An 11,406-nucleotide genomic window follows, 5' to 3' on the forward strand; every position below is an offset into this window, starting at 1 on the left:
GTACATACTCATGTGACTCGGCCAACATTGTCTACCTCATACGTTGCAGGAAAGGATGCCCCGGAGCATGGTACATCGGCAAGACCATTCAGACACTGCGACAACGGATGAACGGACACCGCGCAACAATCACCAGGCAGGAGTGTTCCCTCCCAGTCGGGGAACACTTCAGCAGTCAAGGACATTCAGCCTCCGATCTTCGGGTAAGCATTCTCCAAGGCGGCCTTCGAGACACACGACAACGCAAAATCGTCGAGCAGAAACTGATAGCCAAGTTCCGCACCCATGAGGACGGCCTCAACCGAGATCTAGGGTTCATGTCACGCTACATGTAACCCCACCTGACACAGGGTCATCCAGACTCGAGTCGACATTGGCTTGTTCTCTCTACACAGATGCGGCCGGACCTGCTGTGATTTCCAGCAAAAAAAAATTTTGTCTGTTTTTTTGTTTTTCATACAGACCCCAGCATCTGCAATATTTGACCCCTTGTGACACCACATCATTGTTCTTTGATATAATGTTTTCCTGACTGACCTGTTTGGACACCATTCACACCTTTGATTGCTGTGATTATCTCTCTGCCGAGGTGTGATAAATGGCAGTTGGAAACATTACCTGTAAACATCTGACATGATTCTCTGACTATATAAGCTGTGTCTTTATGCATTTCTCCACTTCACCTGACGAAGGAGCAGCGCTCCGAAAGCTTGTGATTTCAAATAAAGCTGTTGGACTATAACCTGGTGTTGTGTGACTTCTTACATTTGTCCGCCCCAGTCCAACTCCGGCATCTCCACACCATGATTGGACTAGGATGAGGGCGAGTGTGAGGGATGGCTAGTGAGATGGGGAAGTGATAATGTACATAGAGAGGGATGGGTGGAGGTGCAAGGTAAGTTGGTGTGAGTAAGGATGTGCAGGAGTAGGGAAGGCAGAGTGATGGGGATGTGATGCGTGGCACAGCAGGATAAGGTTGAGTGTGGCGTTGCAGTAACATTTCCTGATCTACTGAGATAATTGAAAGGTTTACACCACTGCAGCCTAGTCCTCCTGACGATATCCCTGCTTGTGCCCTCCTGTGCAATGTGCAACCAGGCTGCGTTGGTCTCCTAGGGAGGTCTCTTCCACCCATTAGAAGGGAAGAGAACCTCCCTGTGTGCTGTGACTCCCTCCATAAGCATGCGAGAGCCTGGGTGCAGCTGTGCAGTGCTTGTCCGTGTTTGCAGCACAACTGTCAAAATAAATTTGCACATAGTCCCTTTAAAGAAATCGGCTGATGACGCGTCATCAAATTACGTCCTCAGACCCGCTTCTTTCAATTGGCTGGGAAATTCATTGGGCGGGTTTAACAAGCCCAATCAGGGGTAAGTCATGTCGGAGGCCGGGATGGAGCCAGCAGCGAGGGTGTGGCCCGCCATCGACCTCACCCGCCACGGACCTACCAAGGAAGGAGAAATCGCGGCCTTAGTATGTGCTCTCTTGTGCCATTCTAAATATATTGTTGCATTTTGCTAGACACATCACTGAAATATGAAAAACAAAGTCAGGCAGATTTAAACAAATCAAAAGTAATCTTTGACTACAAAGTTCATTTTTATTTGTAGGGCAAACATTGGAAATGATTTGACTTAAGTGGGTGAGCAGTCATGAAAGGATAACTTAATAAAGGACAATCGGCATGGATTCAGGAAAGGGAGGATCTCATGCCTGACACCAACAAAGCACATCTACTTCCCAGGCTCTGCAGAAGCAGCTAATAATTACCCCAAAGAGGTAAAGAGTATGAAGTGGGTGATGCAAGAGAGAAATACATTGGAATTATTCCCTCTCTAACCTAGGATTTTCAATAATATTGACAGCAGCCAGGGGAAATGCAGTCCACACTATCTACTTAGATTTTCAGGAAACTTTTGACAATGTCACACGAGCAATTAGCAGCTAAGGTAAGGATACATAGACTACGAGGCAAAGTATGATGATTAAGTATAAACAATTGGCTTAAAGAGAGGGACGGGAGAGCAGTGAAATACAATCTCTTATCAGGTTTGAAACACAACATAAAGAGGGTACCTCAGGCAGGTCTTTCGATCTTCACTAATGCTAAGAATTTTTTTTGATTCAAGCTTTGGTGTTTGATAGCTAATTTTTAAAGTTTGAACAGTATCAATATAGGATGCAATACAAATAATAATACAACCAGATTCAGAAGGACTAAACTCTTGGGTAACTGGTGGGCAGCTGCAACTCAATGTGTAAATGTAAGATAATTAATATGGGAACAAATAACCAAACAGAGGCCATATATGTTAAATGGAACAGTGATATAGCAAGCTGAACAGGAAGAAAGCGATCAAGGGGTTATGGTGGATCAGTCTATGAAATATCAGCACAATGTCCATCATTATAGGGCTGAAAAATAGATAGGAAGGTAACAGAGGAGCTTTTTGCTATTTTAGATTCCTCATTCAAGGGAATACATTTTTCTTTTGAGTTACAGTCCTATTACAAGCTTAATTTGCTTTGTGAACAGTGCCCAGTTTATGACCTGGAAATCTGCCAGGTGTCCAAAGTAGACATTTTCACAGGAAGGCAGACAGACAGATTATCTGAACAGCTCATGTTTTCATGCTCGGTATCGCCAACAATTTTAGCTGAAGTCCTGGTTCATCGAGGATATGACTTACCGTGTAGAATTTAAGAAGACTCCACGCTACTCTAGTTAGTTACCCCACCCAAGTTAAGACCAGAAACAAATACAAAAATCGCTGGAAACTCTCAGCCAGTCAGCAGCATCTGCCAAGAGAACATAAGGCAGCTGACATTTCAAGTATAAACCATTCCTCAGTTGAGTCAACAGGCATGCATTCTCTCGACAGATGCTGCCTGAGCTGCCAAGTGTTGGTTTGATTTTCAGCATCTGCAGCATTTTGATTTTTGTTCCAAGTTAAGACCAGCTTTTATTTGATTTGTCCCCAATAAAAACAGACACCATAATTGGAAAACTTGAATAGCAAGTCAGTAGGATTAGGACCCCTTGCCCTCACCTTCCACCTCACCAGCCTCCACATTCAATAGATTATCCTCTGGCATTTCTGCCACCTCCAGCGTGATCCCACCACCAAACACATCTTCCCCTCCCCTCCCAGCATTCTGAAGGGACCGTTCCCTCTGTGACACCCTGATCAACTCCTCTACCACCCCAATACCCAGTACCCTTCCCACGGCGCTGTCCTGTGCAAGTACAGGAGATGCAATACCTGCCCTTTTACCTCCTCCCTTCCCACCGTCCAGGACCCCAAACACTCCTTCTAGGTGAAACAGTGATTTAGTTGCACTTCTTTCAATTTAGTGTACTGTATTCGCTGCTCATGATGTGGTCTCATCATTTGGGGAGACCAAATGCAGATTGGGTGACCGCTTTGCGGAACACCTCCGTTCAGTCCACAAGCATGACCCTGAGCTTCCAGTCGCTTGTCATTTTAATTTTCCGCCCCGTTCCCACTCTGTCTTCGGCCTGCTACACTGTTCCAATGAAGCTCAATGTAAAATCGAGGAACAGCGCCTCATCTTTCCACGAGGCGCTTTACATCCTTCCGGACTCAACACTGAGTTCAACAAATTCAGATCATGACCTCTGCCCCCAGTTTTTTCGGACGGCAGCTGTTGCTGATGATTTTGATATTCCCATTTACACCTCCTCTAGACCCATCTTTTCTTTCTTTACTTGTCCCATTACCATCTCCTTCTGCCTTGCACCATCATCCCTTTTATCATTTAATCTCTCCCACCTTCCACCCTATCACAGATCTTCCCTTTTGTTCTTTCCTCCCCTCCTCCCTTTTCCCCGACTCTGTACTTGCTTAAATCCTGTTACCTCTAACTTTTTCCAGTTCTGACAAAAGGTCATCAACCATTTCTTTTTAATTCATTCATGGGATGTGGGCATCTCTGGCAAGGCCAGCATTTATTGCCCATCCCTAATTGCCCTTGAGAAGGCGGTGATGAGCCGCCTTCTTGAACCGCTGTAGTCCATGAGATGAAGGTACTCCCACAGCGCTGTTAGGGAGGGAATTCCAGGATTTTGACCCAGTGACGATGATGGAAAGGCGATATATTTCCAAGTCAGGATGGTGTGTGACTTGGAAGGGAAACTGCTGCTCTTGTCCTTCCAGGTGGTAGAGGTCGTGGGTTTGGGAGGTGCTATCCATGGAGCCTTGGTGAGTTGCTGCAGTGCATCTTGTAGATGGTACACACTGCAGCCACAGTGCACCAGTGGTGGAGGGAGTGAATGTTTAAGGTTGTGGATGGGGTGCCAATCAAGCAGGCTGCTTTGTCCTGTATGATGTCGAGCTTCTTGAGTGTTGTTGGAGCTGCACTCATCCAGGCAAGTGGAGAGTATTCCATCACACTCCTGACTTGTGCCTTGTAGATGTTGTAAAGGCTTTGGGGAGCAGGAGCAATGTTCCCTGTAGTGAAAATATCACGCATACGCGGTTTTTACATTGAAAAGCTGGCTGCGCGGGTTCCCTGGAGCTTAAAGGGAACATTGGTCAGGAGGTGAGCCACTCGCCGCAGAATACCCAGCCTCTGACCTGCTCTTGTAGCCACAGCATTTATGTGGCTGGTCCAGTTAAGTTTCTGTGGTGATCCCCAGGATGTTGATGGTCGGGTAATTCAGTGATGGTAATTCCATTGAATGTCTTGTTAGAGATGGTCATTACCTGACACTTGTGCGACCTGAAACATTAACTCTGTTTCTTTCTCCACAGATGCTGCCTGACCTGCTGAATATTTCCAGCATTTTCTCTTTTTATTTCCATATGATCAGGAGCTCATCTCTGCAGACCAGTTGAACTCTTTCCTAAACCCACAGAACTGGTGTCTTTTTATTTCTCCTCTCCCCAAACACCACACTAACATTTTTTACAAGAACACTGGAGAAAGTATGCATCAGGTCTTCAAATATTTCTGACTCAAATGAAATCAAACTTGATTTTTAAATGTGCCAATTATACTGCACAGTGCTCACTTAGCCACTTATGCTACCAGAGGTTGAAGCTCAAGTATGATTTTGATCTTAGACTGTCATTTAGGAACATATCATCAAAGAAATAGTTATGATCTAATCAAAGTGAAAATGCAGTTATATTTGAGTGGTGCAACATTTAATAGAACAAAACGGAGTTACACAAACTTTTACTTACTTCATCCTGTTTTTCAATTTTTTCATTTGTTAGTGCCTTCGTCTGCATGATATAGGAATAATCGTCTCGCATCTGTTCTAGCTGAGTAGCTTTCATAAAGAACTTAAAAAAAAATAAAAAAAATATGGTTGGGTTTCTTCAAATCAAATGTCCCGTTTGATTAAATGCTGAAATTGTTTAGGGTAGGAGGAAGCAAAGAAGAACTTGCATTTATGTACTGCATTATCATAATCTTGAGGGCATACCAAAGCACTTTAAAACCTTTTATGCAGACAAATGCAACTGCATTTGCTTTAGCAAGCTCCCATATAGAAAATAAATGAATGACCAGGTAATTTTTCTGGTGTTAAGAGACAAGGCTTTCCCCCTCTGGCAAATAAATCTAGTTGATAAAAATCAAAGTATTTAGCAAAAGATTTGACCTTAATGTCAGCACCTAACACTTCTGGTAACAGTTCTTGAATTATGAGGTCTATTTTGCTAATGGTTTTTGACAATAACAAGCATTTATAGAGCCCCTTCATCATAGAGAAACAGCCCAATGTGCTTCACAGAGGCATAATCAGACAAAAATGGATGCCGAGCCAAAGAAGAAGATATTAAGAGGGGTGACTAAAAGCTTGGTTAAAGTCGTGGGGTATAAAGTATAGGGTGGGGGTGTGGGGCCTAAATGGCTGAAGGCATGTTTCAGACAATTTTGGTGAAATATGCTGGTTCACAAACCAAGTTAAATACTTGGTTCTTATTCCTCACATCTTTAATTATCAGATGTAGTTTTTAAAAAAATAGAATGAATATTCTTAGTAGCAGACCACGTCCACAATTATAATGCAAACAGCCCATATAAACTTGTCACACTGCAATTAAACTCGGCCAATGGAGGCACTACAGCATCACCACTGGCGGAAGGGTGCCATTACAGTGTCACAAGTTCAATAAGCAGCTGCCATTATAAATGTGGAAATAGCAATCTATAATGGAAATATATAAAAATAAGGACACTTTAAAATGGTGATGAACTATATCTGTGTGCTCTGGTCCTATTATTCCCCATCCTCTAACCCATCTTCAAGTAAAGACTATACTTGCTCTTGACTCCCAAAAGCAATGCTACAGGAGATTGACGGGTTACTGTACCTCCCTTTCTGCATCAAAGTCACCACCAGTTTGTGTACAAGTCGGTGAAGATAAACCTTTAACCTCAATTCTCAGTAATCCAAGACATGGTCAGGAATCTATATTGTTGGCCTTTCTAGAAATAAACACGTGTTCTACATCTCTTGTACCCACTTTTTAAAATGCAATATCCAATATTTTAGCATCAGGCATTATAAAAGCATGCAGCCCAAGTTATCAGAAATTCTGATTACAATTTTACAGCACTTGAATAATTAAGATGAAAGGTTTCTATGAGCTGAGTTAGCTAATCGCAGCCACGACAGCTGTAACCATGCTATAGTGAGCCGCAGCACCTCAGACTAGGGAAGGATAATTAGATTTCCAGCAATCCCAGCCGTAAATGTGCACATGCGGATGGCATGGGAGGACAGGATCCTGTTCAGCTGCAATTCTCTCTCTCGTTCTCTTTCCTCCCTCGCATACCACAGCCAAATAGCCTGCCAACACTCACACAAGAATAATATCCACTTATTGAAACACTGAAGGATGAGTGGTGAGGAACAGTACTCTAGCAATGAGGCTAAGCATTTGGACAAAGAGGAAAGGGGAGTAAATTGGCAAAGAAAAAATAATGTATTGCTCCACAGTTCTTAAATATACTTGCATAACATTCAATACTAACAGTATAAGATGTCTCACGGTACATATTGCATACACTTCCAAAATAAAATTTTTCAGTTTCAAAAAGTTATATATTTAACATATCTGACTAAACAAGTTGGAAAATTAATAAAGTCCTTTCCAATATCAGCTGCCTTTTAATCTTGCTGCAAAAACAGTTGACTAAATTTAACTGGTGGCTCTTAAAAAGATCAGAAACAAATGCAATTATACCCATCTCACTGCTGGTGCTCACAAATTAATAGGGTAAATATGCTACTATATTTATGGTGGCATAAGACTGAATAATATGCATCATACTGCAGCAAAAAACATGTTTATATTTTCAGCTATCACATTATCTCCACACATATAACACAACTTACCTTATATTTATCTGCTTCACTTTTGGATTGCAAGAAATGTTTGCTCATTTCTTGTGTTAAAATTGATACTGGGTTATCCACCTGTATAGAAATAGAATTGCATTAGTAAATAGGTCATCTACATCACATTATGACCTATTGCACTCTTGCCAAGTATTTGTGCTTTGCGTAGTCTAATTCCCTACAAAATTTTCAGTTAAGTTTCAGACATTTATAAATCTATAATATAATGGTACTGGGATAGGCAGACAGGAGGGGAGGGGGTAGAGGATCAAATTTGCAACCCAACTGCCATGTTCCAGCAGATCTAGGCTGGGGAAAACAGCAAAAGTAGATGGAAAAGCCAACTAAGGAGTGGGTGGGAGCCTTCAAACCTTAGCCATACTCAACCTCAGTTCCACCAAGCAAAGACACTGCTTTCTTCCCTTGGACTGCACAGAGCACGCACATGAATTGCGTTTTCGCTGTGGCCTGCCAATCCGTGGAACAGAGAAGAGCTTATTGAATACCAATGACAATCCTCTGTGAATCCATGTGGGAACCAATGACATAGGAAGGAAAATGATTGAGGTCAGGCAGTTTCAGGAGCTCAGGAGGAAGTTAAAAAGCAGGACCTCAAAAGGTAGTAATCTGTGGATTACTCCCAGTACCACACACTGAGTATAGGAATAGTAGGATGAAATGCAAGAGAAATGGTGCAGGAGGGAGGGCTTCAGATTCCTGGGGCATTCGGAACAGTTCTGGGAAGGAGATAGAAGAGCAAATTTGCAGGCAAATTACAGCAAGAACTATAGAGTAGTGATATTGGGGGACTTCAAAAACCCTAATATAGACTGCGATAGTAAAGGGCAAAGAGGGGGAAGAATTCCTGAAATGTGTATAAGAGAACTTTCTTGATCAGTGCGTTTCTAGCCCAACGAGGAAGGAGGTAATGCTGGATCTGGTTCTGCAGAATGAAGTGGGGCAAGTAAAGCATGTTTCAGTGGGAGAGCATTTGGGGAGCAGTGATCATATCCGGTTTAGAATAGTTATGGAAAAGGACAAGATACAAGCAAGCGTGAATATACTTAACTGGTGGAGGGCAAACTTCAGTGAGTTGAAAAGGGATCTGGGCCAGGTGGATTGGAATAAAAAATTGGTAGGCCAAACAGTAACTGAACAATCGGAGGTCTTCAAAGAGGAGATGGTTCGGGTATAGAGTAGACACATTCCATGAGGGGGAAAGGAAGGGCATCCGAAGCTAGAGCTCCTTGGATGACTAAAGATATAGAGGTTAAAATGAGACAGCAAAAGGAGGCTTATGACAAATGTAAGGTTCATAATACAGTAGAGAACTAAGCTGAATATAGAAAGTACAGAGGCGATGAAGTTCTTTATAAACACAAATAATAAACGGGTAGTCAAAGGAAGGGTAGGGCTGATTAGGGACCAAAAAGGAGATCTTCTTGTGGAGGCAGAGGGCAAGGCTGAGGTACTAATAGTATAAAAATAGATGGCTCCTGGGCTGGCAGCTTCCCAGGGAGCTCCTTTGCCATCCTTTGCTCTTTCTCCCCCAGTCTCCTCTCTTCTGCTGTTTAAGTTCCCCTGGCTCTAATAGTAGGTGCATTTTATCCCAAACTGCAAGTTCAAGCTGCAAGGTTAAGTTACCTGAGCCCACTGCCCATCCCCCAAGCATGCCTGTTCTTGGTTTTCATACGAAACCAGTGAGCACTGGCTCTTCACTTGAACTTAGCTTCCAAATTACCAGACCTCTCTGCCATCAAGACTACGCATCTCCACTGGACTAGTGATCTAGTGATTAGTGGATCGCGAGTGGAGCTCGGGGCCAGGGATCGGGAGAATATCAGTGCTAATTTGATCCTGTGAGAGACATCATTCGGCACGGTGGCATAGTGGTTAGCACTGTTGCCTCACAGCGCCAGGGACCCGGGTTCGAATCCGGCCTCGGGTGACTGTCTGTGTGGAGTTTGCACATTCTCCCCGTGTTTGCGTGGGTTTCCTCCGGGTGCTCCGGTTTCCTCCCACAGTCCAAAGATGTGCAGGTTAGGTTGATTGGCTATGATAAATTGACCCTTAGTGTTAGGGGGATTAAATACGTGGGGTTACGGGGATAGGGTTGGATATGTGTTGGTTACGGGGATCGGGTGGGATATGTGTCGGTGCAGGCTCGATGGGCCGAAATGGCCTCTATCTGCACTGTGGGGTTTCTGTGATTTCTGTGATCATTCGTGTCCGAGGCCAGGAACGAGGACGAGCCCAGCAGTGAGGTCAAGGCACAGGAGTGGCGCAGCGTGGACGGGGCCCAGGGAAGGTGCAGCATGGGCCAACAGCAAGGTCGGGAGGACCACAATGCATCCTACGAAACCCAGGCAGAGAGGACCTGCAGGAAGGAGACAGGAGGACGGTAGCAGTATGTTTGTGTGTGTGTGCTAGGCCGTTGTAGAAGAGCCTGGTCTCCAATCGTCTTAGATCCCTTTGCCATTGGACCAAGACCTTGCTCTGTCAAGCCCGTGTGGTAGCTGGTGTGTTAAAAGAATTCACACACAGGCATCTTCCAACCTTTAAAATGAAGTTCGGGACCTGGATCCTCGTGTACAACCCCAACAGTGACAGACCAGAACGCCGTACTGCTATCGTTGCCCGGGAGCTCAGACATTTCGACATCACCGCCCTAAGTGAGACCCGGCAGGCAGGGGAAGGCCAGCTCAAGGAGCAAGGCGGTGGCTACACCTTCTTCTGGAAAAGCAAACCTGAAGAACGCTGCCTCCATGGGGTAGGCTTCGCCATAAAAAATGAACTAGTTGGGCGTCTCAGAGACTCCCCATGCAGTATAAACGAACGCCTCATGATTCTGCGGCTCACCCTAGCTCGGAACCAGTGCGCTATGGTCGTCAGTGCGTACGCCCAAACACTGGAAGCCACAGACAAGACCAAAGAGGAATTCTACTCCAGCCTCGAACAATCCATCCAGAGTCCCAACGGGCGACAAGCTGATCCTCCTTGGCGACTTTAACGCCAGAGTTGGAAAGGACACAGATCTCTGGGGAGGTGTGATCGGCAGAGAGGGGGTAGGGAAAGGCAACTCCATCGGTACCCTCCTCCTGATGAAATGCTTAGAACATGGCCTTGTCATAACCAACACCTTGTTCCGTCAGATAGACAAGTACAAGGCTTCTTGGCAGCACCCTCGCTCCAAGCACTGGCATCTGCTGGACTACGTCATCATCCGAGCGAGGGACCGCAAGGACATCCGCATCACCCGCGCCATGACAGGAGCAGACGACTGCTGGACAGACCACCGCCAAATCCGCTTTGTCATCTCCATTAACGTAGCCCCAAAACAGCGGCGACAACAGAAACGATGCCGCAGGAAAATCAACGCTGGAGCACTCAAAGACCCCACTAAGAAAGCCCTATACAGCCTGCGCCTCACAAACAGCCTGACGACTCCCAGTGATGCAGAGACACAAAGTGTACACAGCGCCTGGCCTGCACTCAAGGCCTCCATAATCAGCACCTGTGAAGGGATGCTCAGTCAGTCGACCAGGAAACACCAAGACTGGTTCGACAAGAATGACCAGGAGATCCAGGAGCTAATAAGCCGCAAGCACAAGGCATTCCTGATCTGGAAACAGCAACAGAACTCGAGAGCAAGAAAGCAGCTCTACTGACGCCTGAAGGCCGAGGTCCAACAAAAAACCCGCGACCTAAAGAACAGATGGTGGGTGGAGAAAGCGCAGGAGATCCAGCAGCTAGCCGACAACCACGATGTGCGTGGATTCTTTAGCGCAGTCAAGACCACCTATGGCCCAAGCACCCAAGGTCCTACCCCACTGTGGGCCAAGAACAGAGAGGTACTCATCAAGGACAGGGAGGCAGTCAGTGCCCGCTGGAAGGAGCACTTTGAAGATCTTCTTAACCGAGACTCTGTCTTCGACACGAGTGTCCTCAACTCAATCCCGCAGCATGCTACCCGCCACATCTCAGCACAACCCCAGCCCGGCATGAGGTTGAAAAGGCCATCCGACAACTGA

The 11,406-nt window shown here is 45.2% G+C and overlaps 1 protein-coding gene across 6 annotated transcripts in view; it reads right to left on the reverse strand.

The window, feature by feature from the left end:
• Positions 1-11,406, reverse strand: part of LOC147112491 (structural maintenance of chromosomes protein 6-like) — a 157,480-nt gene that overhangs the window by 116,653 nt on the left and 29,421 nt on the right. For all 6 annotated transcript variants that reach the window (XR_015079511.1, XM_085996790.1, XM_085996791.1 and 3 more), the window contains 2 exons: positions 7,373-7,453; positions 5,208-5,309 (listed from right to left, as the gene is read on the reverse strand). Coding sequence is in view for 5 of the 6 variants with exons in the window: in XM_085996790.1 (XP_085852916.1) it covers positions 5,208-5,309; positions 7,373-7,453 (183 nt within the window). In the remaining variant the exon portion in view is untranslated. The remainder of the gene's footprint in view (positions 1-5,207; positions 5,310-7,372; positions 7,454-11,406) is intronic.

This window comes from Somniosus microcephalus, chromosome 9 (genome assembly GCF_052327205.1).
Source record: "Somniosus microcephalus isolate GS21.2 chromosome 9, FLI_Smic_1.0, whole genome shotgun sequence".
Lineage (NCBI taxonomy): Eukaryota > Metazoa > Chordata > Chondrichthyes > Squaliformes > Somniosidae > Somniosus > Somniosus microcephalus.